Source organism: Tachypleus tridentatus, chromosome 12, assembly GCF_004210375.1.
Source record: "Tachypleus tridentatus isolate NWPU-2018 chromosome 12, ASM421037v1, whole genome shotgun sequence".
Classification (NCBI taxonomy): Eukaryota; Metazoa; Arthropoda; class Merostomata; order Xiphosura; family Limulidae; genus Tachypleus; species Tachypleus tridentatus.
Window position 1 is genome coordinate 4971875 of NC_134836.1, and position 14962 is coordinate 4986836.

At 30.6% G+C, this 14962-nt stretch overlaps 1 protein-coding gene across 12 annotated transcripts in view; it reads left to right on the top strand.

Annotated features, from left to right (window-relative positions):
• Positions 1-8918, top strand: part of LOC143233119 (uncharacterized) — a 124165-nt gene extending 115247 nt beyond the window's left edge. For 9 of the 12 annotated variants that reach the window (XM_076469044.1, XM_076469051.1, XM_076469049.1 and 6 more), the window contains 5 exons: positions 421-1316; positions 1911-2001; positions 2578-2699; positions 4385-4549; positions 5450-8918. In XM_076469044.1, the coding sequence (XP_076325159.1) occupies positions 421-1316; positions 1911-2001; positions 2578-2699; positions 4385-4549; positions 5450-5674 (1499 nt within the window). In that variant the 3' untranslated portion in view covers positions 5675-8918. Of the gene's footprint in view, positions 1-420; positions 1317-1908; positions 2002-2577; positions 2700-4384; positions 4550-5449 lie in introns of those variants that run through there. The other 3 variants (XM_076469050.1, XR_013017990.1, XR_013017991.1) reach the window with 3 other exon arrangements.
• The last annotated feature ends 6044 nt before the right edge of the window (positions 8919-14962 follow it).

Here is a 14962-nt window from a genome sequence, read left to right on the forward strand (position 1 = left end):
AATGGTAATGCTGTTTGTTCTTTTTTCTTGATGGTAAACAAGACTCATTTAAGGAGGGAAATATTAAAATACACCATTGTTACAAAGTAAACATAAGTAAAAAGCACCAAATGGGAAAGGATAAACTTTTATTTAATGATATGTGTTTAGGAACAGGATAATTTCAAATTTAATTTGTTCTTAAAAGTTTTAGAAATATTTTACTGTAAACATTACCTTTGATTTTTTTTAATGATATTTATTGTTTACTGCAATATTCCAAATGTTGTGAAAAAGATTTCCATTGCAAGACTTTTAGATGATTTTTTTAGTGGTAAGGGATAAAAGAAGTTGTTAAGAACATAAGTTGTATTTTTTTTTTAATTTAACTAATTATGAAGATAATTTATTTAATAAATTATAATATATTTATCTCAACAGAAAATTATAAGTCACAAAACCTGGATACAGATGCTTATTCACAGAAGGATGATGTATTTTATCCAGAAGCCCTTTTATCATTTTCTGGTTCAAAGGACAGCAATTTTAACAGTACTACTACTTCTTACAGTGCACCTTTCACATTAACAACATTTGCTACTACTACAACTACAGCTGTGAATGAGAAAGCTACATCAGTGTATTCATCTAACAAGGAAAAAAATAAAAACTTGCAAAAAAAGAAATCCAAAAAAAGCAAAGGTGAATCTAGAAGTAAAATTAAAGAGAAATCTAAAGAAAAAGAGTGGCATCATATTGGTAGTTCTTCAGAAACAAGTTGTGGTCCCTCATCATTGAAAGCAAAAAAACACAAGAAGCATAAAGATGACCATAAGCATCGGTGGCATCACCATCATCACCACTGCCATCACCATCATCATCATAAAAAACACAGGCATGAAAAAAGAAGTAATCCAAGCAGTCCTGAACATTGTATGTCTTCATCATGCAGTGATGTTAATACATCAAAAATTGTTTCATCGTCACCAAAAACATCTCTCACAGAGAACACTGCAAGGTTTTTAAAAGATACATCTTCATCTCCCCAGCAATTGTCTCTTGGGGAAGTATCTTCGGAGTCTCTTGCAAATGAAGAAAGAAATCCCAGTACAGAGAGAAAGAAATCAGAATTGATGGTGAAGATTAGAGCTAATTCTACTGACATTCCCCATGAAGACAATAAAGAAATGCATAAAGAGGATAAGAAAAATGCAGACATGGAATTTTCCTCAGACAACAGAAGTGATAGCTCAGAGAGCTCTGATTCGTCAGACAAAGAAAGAACAACCACAAAATTATCTGCTGTTAAGGAAGAATTTCAGCAAAAAAAAAAAAAGGTAATTTTATCTATTGGGCATTACTTCTTGGGTGTGTTGAAGCTGTAGTGTGTGAAGCTAGTGTGTTTTGTAGTATTATATGAAAAAACTAATAAACTAGTTTTTGATGTATGTATCAGTTTTATTATGTGCATATTAATACAGAATTTATTTAAAATATTTATTAAGTTTTAGAAATGCTCTGCACCAAGGAATGCTTGTGGATTCATAAAATGCATCCTGAATTAAATGTTATTCATTTAATTAATATCCCCAATCTATTTAAGCTATTATTAAATTTGTTGGCTTATTTTGACGTACATAACTCAGAAACTGTAATATTCAGGTAGTAAAGTGGGAAAGGCTATTAAATTTTAAAAAATAATGATAAACAGGGAACACTGATCATGTGAAACCAGATGTTCTTTACATATGGTTTCTAATAGGTTGTCTCATTAGCTCCTCTTGTAAGTATCATAGCCCTCTGATGATTAGTGTTTGAATCATGGATATCAAAGTATTACAGAGGTATATATATTTTTCAATGTATCATAGATTTTTAAATTGGTTACATTTGTTTGTAGTTCTCTAAATTGGTTACATTATGTTATATAGACTTCTGAAACATCTGAGAATAGTGAAAAATCCAGTGATAAAAAGAGACGAAAAGATCGCCTCCCTTCAGTTGAAAAAAGCAAAATAGCAGGTGAGAAATAGTGTCTTAATAGAATAGTGTATTTTTCATCACAGGTATAAATATTTCTTTCTTTTTTTTTTAACTCAAGCATAGTTATTTACACTACAGGGTCAGATATTTGCTTTTAAGTCCTGAATAACTCTATCTACTTAATCTTTATAACATCAATTTTAAAATATTTTTCTTTTTAGTTTATTTGCATGAATGATTCTGATGGTTTAATAGTTTTTATTTCTGTTCTCAAAATCTTTAATTAAATTCTTTAAAACTTTAAATCCATGGACTTTCTTAACTAAAATCTTTTCACATTTCTGTATTGGAATAACAAAAGTAGAATTTTGTTTCTTTAAATTCTTGTTGTTGGTTTTAATTAGAAATGTCCAAAGATATTTCCTTTTCTATCTGTATTGGGAATTTTAGAATACAGTTAAGAAAGCCTATTATCAAGCTGGGTTGTGTGCATGAACTATTTTAATTAGTCCTTGTTTTTTGTTGGCCCATGTTTCATTCTTTGTATGTGTATTTGAATGATCTGTCTGCATGGAAATGCAGTGTGTTGCATGTGACATACTTTATACTTCACAGCTTTTCTCCCAGCTCAGCAACTGTGGCGGTGGGCTGGGAAAAGTTTCAGACGAGCCAACACTAAAGGAAAAGCAAAGAAAGAGTTTTACAAGGCCATCATCAGAGGAAAAGAGACAATCAAGGTAGGCTAGGTCTCTACTAGGTTATATTCCATAACAAGAAAGAGTTGTCTTAGATATCTTGTGAATATAATGGCTGTAGTAGTAATGAGTTGTCTACATAGCCAAAACCAAATACTTTTGTTTGTACTGAGAAAACTGATTTTCAAAATTTTAAACCTTTAGAAACATTAATATTAAAATTTTACATGCATGTTAATTAGATCTGCTGGTTGTGTGTTTATCATTTATTGTTTAATGCACAAATTACAAACTTGTTTTTATACCATTGATACTACTGATGAAGTTTACATATTCCATCATATTGAATAATCTTATGTTCTTTCTCATTAAAATACTTAGTGTAAAGAACTGACTGAAAATATTCTGTGAAACCTCCATGTTTCTGTATAAAATGTTTGAGCAACTTTTGCATTTAATATTTAGTTAGATTAACAGCAGTACTGGTGATATTTTTAGACCTATAAGCAATCTGCTACATAAATTAAAAGTAGTTTATGATTAAGGCAATCTGTTTTCATGGATTGGAAGTATTGTTGTATTTTAGCACGAATAAGTTTACATACAGAGCTTAATATCACATTAAATACTGGAAAATTCAACTCTCGATATGGTCTTACTTTATGTTAAAGCTAAATTAAAGAAAGTTTTCCAAGTATATTGGCCCAGCATGGCCAGGTGGTTAAGGCACTCAACTCACAATCCTAGGGTAGCAGGTTCAAATCCCCGTCACATCAAACAGGTGTATCCTTTCAGCCATGGGGGTGTTATAATGTGATGGTCAGTCCCACTATGGTGGGTGGTAATGACTAGCTGCCTTTCCTCTAGTCTTACACTGTAAAATTAGGTACGGCTAGTGCAGATAGCCCTCATGTATAGCTTTGTTAAATATTCAAAACAAACCAAACCAAACATATTTATTTCTCTCAGTGTTAATGTGACAAAGGTCAAAAGATCATTTTCAAGACTAGAGTTGGTAGAAATTTTTTTTGCATTTTATAATAGGACAAGAGAGATGAAACAATCTAGCAATAATTTCCATAGAAAATGAAATGGACATAAATATTGATATGCACAAACTAAGGAAAAGTTTTGCCTTGTTAAAAGCTTATAAATGTTCATTGTCTATAGACTTACTTTTGTTTCTCATTCATATTTTTTTCCTTATGTACCATTTTTGTACTAATTATTTTGAATTTAAAAAAATTATTTAAAATTTTGTTTGTCTAGCAACATGCTGAACTTTATCAATGTGCTGGTAGGCTTCTTAAATCTTAATATTTATAATTTTAATTATTTAATGTAGATTAGAAATAAAAAAAATTCTTAAGGTGCACTTGTATACTTTGTGTGGAGTGTCAGTAATTAAAGCATCTATAATATTTATTAATTAGAGTGAAGTCTCAATAGTTGGAGCACTAGTCACATAATTAATGTACAATTAAAATAAATTAACTGTTTAAGGATCCAATTATAGTTATTATATTCACCCATTGCATGAGTTTGTATTATATTGTATCTGCTAATGAAATGTAGGATGTTTTATTTATGGTTTTTTTTTCATTATATCAACTTAAATTAACTTTATAAGGTGTTTTTAGAAAGATAAGCACAAAATCAAGTGTCCATTATAAAGTGGGTAACTGATAAGAATTAAAAAGCTCATATTTAAATATGTTTCTCTCCAGGTAGGTGACTGTGCAGTTTTTCTGTCAACTGGAAGACCCCACCTCCCCTTCATTGGAAGAATCGAAACCATGTGGCAGTCATGGGGGGGCAACATGGTGGTGAAAGTGAAATGGTTTTATCATCCAGATGAAGCAAAAGGAGGAAATCAACTTCTTGAGCCAAAAGTGAGTCAACCAAAACTTTTGAAGATTTAAGAATCTGGCCTTTCAAAGTTGAGCTTTATTCCCTTTAGATATGGTTTTAATTTTATTGATTTAGTTGGTAAATTAGGTCATAGATAACCTAATTAATTTTCAACCATAGGATTATTTGTTGGATCTGTGATAAAAGGTCATTACATGATAAAAAAAACAGCTGTAGATCTGACTTGTGTGACATCTGATGTTTCTTAAAACATTGTCACTTGGAATTTATCAGTCTAATTAACTTCATGTTCAGTGATATTTAGCTAATTGTATAAAATTATGTTAGAAATCTTTTTAAAAATGATGGGTAATTATTGAAACTGGAAAACATTCATCACAAACATTTTACTCTCTTTTTTTTAACTTTAAAAGTAATTTTTTCCACTCATATTCAAATTACATATACCTTTTTTGTACGAGTGATTTTTATCTATCAGAATGTGGATTCATAGAAGTTTACAGAATATACTTTTTAATTCTTATTGAAAACATTGATTCTGTTGGTCTTCAATCCTCTACCAAATACTAGCCTATCCAATAGGGAGAAAATGCATAATAGCTCCACTACTTATACCAACTTTAATATTTTACTCCTCAAACCATATTTGTTGAACTTATTGAAAGTAAATTTATTTTTATTTTATAATTTGTATTCTCACTGTGTTGCTCAATTTTAAAAACATAATTCCCATGATTCTAAGTGACACAAATTTGGATATGAAACTCAATTTTCCTGTTAGTAAAGGCTTTTTAGTCATTATATGTGAACATGAAAAAATAATTCAAAGTATTAAACAAAGATTTGAAACTTATGTACTGTTTGTTTTGTCTTTTATTACACATTACAAAAACTTTAATCAAATTTCAAATATTATTCAGGGTGCAGTGTTTCAGTCGCCACACATGGACGAAAATGATGTTCAGACAATCTCTCACAAGTGTGAAGTACTCTCATGGACAGAATACAAAGCCAGGAGAGTTGCAGAGACCTCTAGTGGAAAGTCTGAATATGGCTCTATGTTTGACAACAATGACGTTTACTATCTTGCAGGAAGTTATGACCCACTTACTGCTTCTCTAGAATTAGAGGCAGGGGTGTCGTGAGAAGATTTTGCCAAAACAATGCTATCTTGTTTTTGAAAATGATGATACTGTGAAAGTATCATCTATTAAAAAATTTACTTTCTATTATGTTTCTTATTACAGGGATACTTATTAAATGATATGTGTCATATTTACACTATCTGTAAAGGGTGGAAAATAATGCATTGAAGTGTATATGAAAATAATAGTTGATACAAACATTAATTACTTTTAATAATTTAGATAATAATTCAGATCTGAGAAAGTCTTTCCATATATTCTGACATTAAGAGCACAACTAAAAGGTTTACAGTCTATAAGAAATTGTTGATTTATCATTATGTAAGTTTTAAAGTATCTACAAAATTGATGGCTTATCATTATGTAAGGATTGTGTGGAAGATTACACAAGAAGGTGCTATTTCTTGTGATTTAGAGATTCCTGATAAAGAAAATTGGCTTATATTTGTTACTATGCCTTATTGTATTGCACGCACAAAAAATATATTCTTTAATTATGTAATTAATCTAATTTTCCTGAGAATTTGAAAATAACTTCCAATTTTTTAGAGAATCAACACAGACTAAATTGGATGTTGAAACAGTGGGAGGTTTAATGTTAAGAAGCTCAGTGTACTGCAATTGACTATTTTGTATGCTTTTTGCAAGTTGCATAATTATGTAAAATAAGATGGTGAGAAGCTGGCATCAATATTAGTTTATAAATATCTTTTATTTGTGTTTGAAGGCATTTCTTTATAAGATAACCCATCTATGTTTGTGTGTAATTTGTTACTTTTACTGTAACATGTAAAATAATGTTTGAGTATGAGACATTTAGGAATATTTCACGGTTTTTAAATGTGATAATATAAGACAAGTTAAGCTGTATAGATATATCTTTTAAAAGGATGGTTAGTTTTGTGAACAATTCTTACAACAAAAACAATGTTTGAAAGTTGCACAGATCAACATTTATAATTGTATAAGGAATGTTTTAATAGGTTTGTTTTACTTTTAATTTTTATAGAACATGTACTTGTTGTTTTGAAAGTTATAGCAAGATTTAAGCTACTCAGTATAATCATCTCTAGTGTCAGCAGTCACTCCCACAGACCACTTGCTGTTATATCATTAGTCCCTAACCAAGTGTTAAACGTTTTTTTGAGATGTAAGACTAAATCTAAGGGGGAGGTCAAGCAACTGTAAATGATGAGTCTAATTTTTGTAGCTTTGGCTTGAAACATTGACAACATGAAGTAACTAATCTTCAAAAGAAGTTAATAACATCTCTAGCATCAATTTCTAATAATTGTTGCTCTTTACAAAGTAAAAACACAACAGAAGAATCTACAGATATTGTGCACAGACTGTTAACATAATACATTAAAAGAAATGGAAAAGGTTGGAGACAAAATTGTGTACTGATAGAAAGCTCGTTGGATAATTAATGCACTGGGGACAAATATTCAACAGATAAATAGTTAATTAAGTACATTTTGCATTAATGATACAGTGATGATTGGTATTAATAACATTATTAACAGAAGTACAAAGAGTTGTTTCTTTATAAAAAAAATCTATAACAAAAAAGTTTGTGCCTTAAAATAGTGCAATTTTATGTAGTTAAAGGAAATTTTAGGTGAAAGAGAAGGTTGGAAATAAATATTTGTTAATTTTTACCTTAAGCTATAACCTAATATAGTTTATGGTGAATATAAATAAGTTACATTAATATAAATGGTGAAAAGGTTGGTTTGAATTTAATTTCTGCTTATTTTCTAATTCTTTTGAGAGTGATAAACTATTCAAGATGAACATACAAATTCTAGTTCAAAATATTCATTTTTTAAATCCTTTTCAGAAAATTAACAAGTAAAGTTACACACAAATATTTTGTTGCTGTGAAGAATTTTGATGTATATGTAACAGTAATATTAAAACAGGTAGTTTAAAATGTTTAATTACACTTGCTGAATTATGGAAGATTTAATTCATAATATTTGTTTGAAGTAATAATAGCTGTGTAGTATCTTCTTATTTTTTCAAGTATATTTCAGATAACAGGTAACAAAATATATGTATTAGGTTAAGTATTACTCATGAACGTGTGTACAGTATTTTACAAATATTTAATTTACAATAAATGTAAGGTAATTGTGTAGTCCAGCACTAGACATTTAATATTAAGATTAACCATAGAGAAAAGCCATTATTAGAGCCATCCTATTATTGAAATCAAATTAATTAGACATTCCCCAGTTTAGAGTAAAAGCTAAAAATGTGATCTGTAATGTTCACAAGTTACCTTCAGGTTTTCAAGTGAGAGGGCCAAAAGGCTTAATGTAGTATGTGAATCAAGATTATTCAGCCATTAACAGGGTTTCCTTTGTTGATTATAGGAATGTGACTTTCTATGAACATTGCCATGAATATTCTGAACTCATCTTAACCAGTGGAAAGAAAGGATAAGTCTTCATTTTTAATATGCAAGCTATGCTTTTAATTACCTGTTAGCTAAGGATGTTGCATAGCAATTGTTCTTGAACCACAAAATAATGAACTGATTTGTAGTCACTTTCTTTGTTCAATTTATAAATTATCAAAAATGTGTCCATAGATATTTGTCTATATGCAAACACTTGTATAGTCTTACACATAACTGAATATTTTAAAAGAAAATAATTGTAAAATACTATGTGGATATATATACATATATATATATTATATATAATATATGTTATATGGAATTACTATCAAGTATGTATGCCTATATTTTTGTAAGATTAGTATGGCATGGAGGGTACTGGTAATATTAATATTTGTACAGGAAGGGTATATTTTGGGAATTTGCTTACAATTCCCCAGCTGATATGAACCTGAAAGGTTTGCTGCTTTATTCAAGAAAATGCTTGTGCAACTCTGTCTGTGATGAGTAAGCTAATAAATGTTATATGTTGCCTGACATAATCAGTGACTAAAATTATTTGTGTAGTTTTTGTCACAGTAGTCTACAAAGAAAATATATATATTATCTTTCAGTTTCAGTAGGGTTCTGTGTAATAATATATTATAATGTTATGCAACATTCTAAGACATATCATCTTATTATAAGCATGGTATATGTTATGTTTTGCATTTCTTGTTCAATTGAAAATATAAGTACTGTCACTTTTATTCATTGTTTAACATAATCACATGTACAAAGACATCAATTAGTGGCTTGTACTACTTGTTCAATAAATCTGTGAAGCTGTTACAATAATCTCTTGTTTTGGTGACTCAATTTAAAAATCTGCAAATGAAGTATACAAATGATGGGAAAAATAATTAGACAAGCCTTGAAGTTGATAAAAAAAATTGTTTAGTTTTATTGCAATGAACTATCTGTGCAGAATCAGTAGAAAGAATCAAACCCTGAAACATATTTAAGCTTACCAGTGAGCAACTGAGAAACAGTTAATAAAGAATTGCATTTGTTTTGCATGTCACTACTCATTACTGGCCATTAGTTTTAAACTTCCAACAATTGAGTTAAACATAAATGCTTCTATACTCTGCCTAACATAGCTTCAAACAGTGTAGAAGTGAGGTACAACCTATCTGTGTATATATAACATATACTGCATCTTATATAAAATACATATTTACATTTTTCTAATTTGTTAGCTACTTATTCAGCCTCAAGTGTTACTTCCTGTAGCAGATTTAATCAAGGATATTATCCGTTGTTTCTATAGATCAGTGGTGCACAAACTTTTTGAGTCAGGGGCCACAAACAGACTTCTCGTAACTCTTGGGGGTCACAAAAAAGTGAAGATTAAAATCATCCCACAGTTGTTTCACACAAGATGGACATCACATTTAAGAACACACAAATAGCAATTACATCAAAGAGTTTGCACATTATTCTAAGAAATGTTATGATGTGTCAACTGTCACAAAGTCAGTGCAATGGATGGTGCTGCATGTCATCTACGAGCATAGAAATGTCTGGCTTGGTGTTTGACATTGAAAGACGCAAGAATGCTTCCAGATGATCATCAGTCAGCTGATTGTGAGTGTTGTTTTTGTTCAGTTTCATATGTGAGAAAGCCTGTTCACAGCAGCACATACTGCCAAACATGCTGGTGTGGACAAGTACATTCTCTTTCAGATTAACAAATGTATCAGGCAACGTTTTGTAGAAGTCAAGCAAACTGTTTTCTCAGTAAATAGCATGCAATTCATCAGATGCCTGGAGATCAGTAAGTTCGAGCTGATATTCTACTGACAAGTCATCCACTGACACACTGAATTGGTCAAAGTCATGAAACCGTGAGTTGAAGGATTGAATAAAGGTATCTAGCTTCCCAACATAAACTTGTGTGTCAATGTCCTGATTCTTCTGTAGCTCTGACTGAAAAGTGGGAAAGTGCATGAAGTCGCCTGATGCTGCTTGCTGCCAGAACAACTGCAACTTTGTCCTGAAAGCTGAGACGTGATTTGCAAGCTGACAGACAAGCTGATGTTTGCCTTGCAACTTCAAATTCAGATCATTCAAGTGTTGTGTCATGTCTACCAGAAAGGTCAAATCAGCTTGCCATACTGGGTCAGTCATGGAAATCACTTCTGTGTCTTTGTTCTTGCTCTGAGGAATTCTATCAACTCCCAGAAGATTCAGTTTCGAAGTCTTGAAAAAATTGATTCAGACTATGGTGATTGAGCCCTCGTGATTTGATGAAATTAGTGGTTTTTGTCACTAATGCTATCAGTGCCTGAAAACCAAGTTTTTTACTGCACAGGTTCTGTTGGTGAATAATACAGTGCAACTTCACCAACTGTCTGTTCTGCTTTCCTCGATGCTTCATCAACAGTGCTACCAGTCCGCTACTTTCTCCGGTCATGGCTGGTGCTCAATCAGTTGTCACACTTACCAGTTTTGTGAAATCCAATGAAACACTACTACACAGTTGTACTGTCTCCTCGAATAGAGCAGACTCAGTTGTCTTGACCCTACATGAAGGGTCATGGATTCATATACTTTTGAAAAACTTGCTTATTAAAAGGCACAATGTAAAATACACATTATCAAATCCTAATTTCAAAACAAGCATGAAACAACAAGGTTAAATGAATAATCATACATCACACACACACACACACACACTATTAAAATGTTAATTTCAGCTTTACCTCAATAAATTACAAAAAGTTAGGTAAAATAAATCTTTATTGTTTGATGGAAAAAAAAGAATGCTTACAAGAAAAACTTCTAATATAAGTGGGAAATAAAGAAAAATGTCAAAGCTTCTAAAAATTAAATCTAGTCAAAGTTTTGAAAGTAATTTTCATTCTACAGTTTTTTGACTTGTATAAAATAATACTAATTCAATTTGTTACATTAAATATTGGTCACTGTGAATAAGTTATAACATTTGTTCAGAATTAATATGTCAAGTGAAATTAAGAAAAATTTGCTATAAACTACACTGATATACAGTATATTTTTTCTAAATTTATTGCTTCTGCACTGTCACAGCAGCAAGATGTGGTTCAGGTTATCTAAAATTATCCTCTTTTAGTCACTTCAGACCTTTGTTTTTTTATGTCCTCTGCCCATAAAAATATTTCTGTGTATCTTGAACATGAATTAAACTAATTAAAATTGGAATATTCTTTGCTGGCTAACCTATAACATCAATTAAATGTGACAGCTGACCAACTGCTATCAAGGAACAGAAATTACTATATAACACTTCACTGAACAAAGAAACTGATGTGTAGAATTACAGACACAATTTCTTTATCCAGTTCTCTCCTAGTTTGTTTTCAGTAAAGATCTCTTTTTTTTTTTTTTTTTGACTGCTAATGTTTGACTCTTCAGTTTCAATGGAACTAGGAGTAAGGACTGCCCACTGATCTGTGGGCATGTGCACCAAGCTTTCTTTTTTTGTTTGAATAAAGATTTTGTTTGTCTAAAACCTGTCCAGCCTGTTTATTCATACAATAAAAAAAACTTTCAGATGAAGTATCTCAATTGCAAAACTCTCATAAGTTTCTTGGAAGAAAATTCTATCAAATATTTGTCAGGAAATCTGTTTTCAAATTGAAAATATCACAACAGTACAAACACCATAGACCAGTAGTAGCTCCTCCACTGTATGAAAAGTACTATTGTTCCATGTCTTTGCCAAGAATTACTGTTGAGTGGCAAAATTCCTTGAAACCAGTCTCGATGATGTACAACAAATTGAGCAACTGTATCTGTTGTTATGCCACCATTTCTAATTTTGAATTACTAATTACCATGCTAACAAATAGTGTTACTCTTCATAATACATTTGCAGCTTAAAGTGGGAATATTTTGTGTTATCATATGAACTCAACTTTTTAGCTCCAAAATCCATACTCTACCATGTGTACCTCCAATAACAGGCTGGGCCTCAAGGTTTCTACTTATCAAAATACACAGTTATAATATTTAAAAATAAAATTAATTTTAATGCATTTTATTTTTGTGGTAACTAATCTGGTATTATCAGATATAAAGATTTTGGTCCTTTTAGCATTAATAATCACTTTATTTAAAATTATCTTTACTGCTCTAATGAGTATCAGTCACCATACTGCCTGAAGTTTTACCAAATATATTTCTGGAAGTCTTACACTTTCTGGCTGGAAAGATTTGTTTTTAAATATAAAATCAGTTCAAAATTATCACATATCAAATTTGTCTTCATTAGTAACGCGTTAAAATTTTCTCATGCAATTCAACTTGTTTTGTATACTTAAGCAAAGCTACACAAAAGCTAGTTACACATATTTCTCTCTAACTTTGAACTGATATCCTTAGAGAAGCCAGCTTGGTGAACAACACCCACCAAGAAATGTTGGTTTGATTTGCTTGTTTTGAACTTCACGCAAAGCTACACAAGGGCTATCTGTGTTAGACATCCCTCATTTAGCAGTCTAAGAAGGCAGCTAGTCATCACCACCCACTGCCAACTCTTTTACCAATGAATAGTGGGATTGACCATCATATTATAATGCCCCCATGGCTGAAAGGGTGAACATGTTTGGTGTGATGGGGATTCAAACTTGTGACCCTCAGTTTATGAGTCAAGTGCCTTAACCACCTGGCCAAGAAATATTGAGCTACTGTTATTGATTAAATAGCTGGAGTTTATTGTCAAGTGATATGACTCAAACTATGTTCTTCACATTCATAGTCCAACAAACTAGCCATAAGGCCATAATCAGCATCACACTAGTTATAGTTGTTGTTTCATATTATGGTAACAAATTGTTTAACAAATTCTATATCTGTAGCCAATACTATAAAAATAATTGGTATAAGTTTCTTTGCTATCAATGCAGCTGTCTTGAAGTGTTCTATTTAAAACTTAATTAATGTAATAATTTTACAGTGTGTTACATATTTTCAAGCACTCTACTATCAGCTATTATGGTATATAACCTTTCTATTTAAAAGTCAAGTTACCTGTGCATATTCCAAAGATCAAACTATGTCTAAACAATGATAAATATAAATATACTGAGTAACAACAGGGGCAGATAGGCATTAAAGGACCAGCCTTGGCAATATCACATGTTCCATATTGGCTAAAAAATTAAAATTTTAAATCAATTTCTAAGAATGCATCAAAATACACTGGTCCACCACCTGATCCACCCCTGCCTAACAAGTTGGATCTTTATAGAGGTTTAACTTTAGTCTAAGATCACCTAAAAATAAATTTGACATTTTGAACCTGAGATAGCAGTGTGTAACATCTGTTTTCAGTGATTTTACTACAATAGTTTCAAAGCCACTAAAACAGTAGAATCATTTGTTTTGTGATATTATATTCATTCACTTTGTAAGAGGACTCAAAAATAATACATGGAACGTTTTTAGGCTTATAGCTCTCAGTTACATTATTTATTATTCTTGATATCCATACATGCAGCACACAAATTACAGGTATCCAATATACAAAACTTGTATGTTATAAATATTAGGGAGACTCAGACATTTATTGGTGCAATTTTTCTGAGAGGATAGGAAGAAAATCTTCCTGTACAAGTGAAACCATTATTGATCTTTCTTTTCCAAGTACATCATAGCTAAATAATGAGTGACATAGAGAAGTAAAACTGTGAATGCTGTAGAAGCCTCAGGATTTACCCCAAAATTTCTGTGAAAGAACATTATTTTGCTGAAAGTTTATTGTACTAATTTGATTTACACAAAATATAACATTAGAAAATTAGATGATTTCCCTAAAATACATGCCTGAAACAACTACATCTATATGTATATATGTAAGTATATGTAGTAAATTTCACACCACAGTACACAGATATCATGCTATAGGCTCTACTGCACAATGCAGTGAAAGTAATACAGTACCAGATTCCTTCTTAAATAACTTCTGACTTGTTTTGATAACTTTATTAACAAACAGATTTCACAAAACTAGTTCTTCATAATAATACACAAACTGTCATCTTACTGTAGACCAGAGCCTGTGTTACACCAGTGATTTTTAGGGTTCCTATATGATTTGCTGACCCAAGAGTAGGTTTGTTGACATAAACGGATTTCATTAATCTACAGCATTCTAAAATAGTTTCTTTTTAGATTTAGGCTATTTTTATACAGTAGCATAAGACTTAATCTAATTTATTATTTGACAGTTTAGATTACTTTGTTTGGAAATTCATGTGAGAAAAATTCATTGTGTCAACTTAGTTTCTGTATTAGTGTATACAGCCACAAGTTTAAAATGCACAAAATATTTTGAATATTTTACTCATAACCTTTTCTCCCGACCTAAAATTTATACTGCAAATTTTTTCTAAAAATTCTACAATTGTTAACTTTCCTACATGTTCGTAAAAGGTCATTTAATTAAACTGTAATACTAAGAATTTTTTAATTGTATATTTCTAAAACTTTACTTACAATCATAATACTCAGAATTTGTCAATTACACATTTCAAAAACCTAACTTAATTATACTGTGATAATTAGAATGTCTTTTAATTTTATGTTCCTAAACATTAACTTATTTCAATTGTAACACTCAGAATTTATTTATATTGTATGTTCCTACAACATCACTTAATTTAACTGTATTACTCATAATTTTTAAGTGTACATTTTTATAACCTTACTTATTTCAAGTATAATACTTAGAATTTAATTGTACGTTTCTGAAAGCTAAAATTTAATACTTTGAACTGTTTAAAAATCATGTTTCTAAAAAAAAAATGTAATTACCAGAATTTAATTTTAACTAAACTGTCGTCTCCCACTGATAC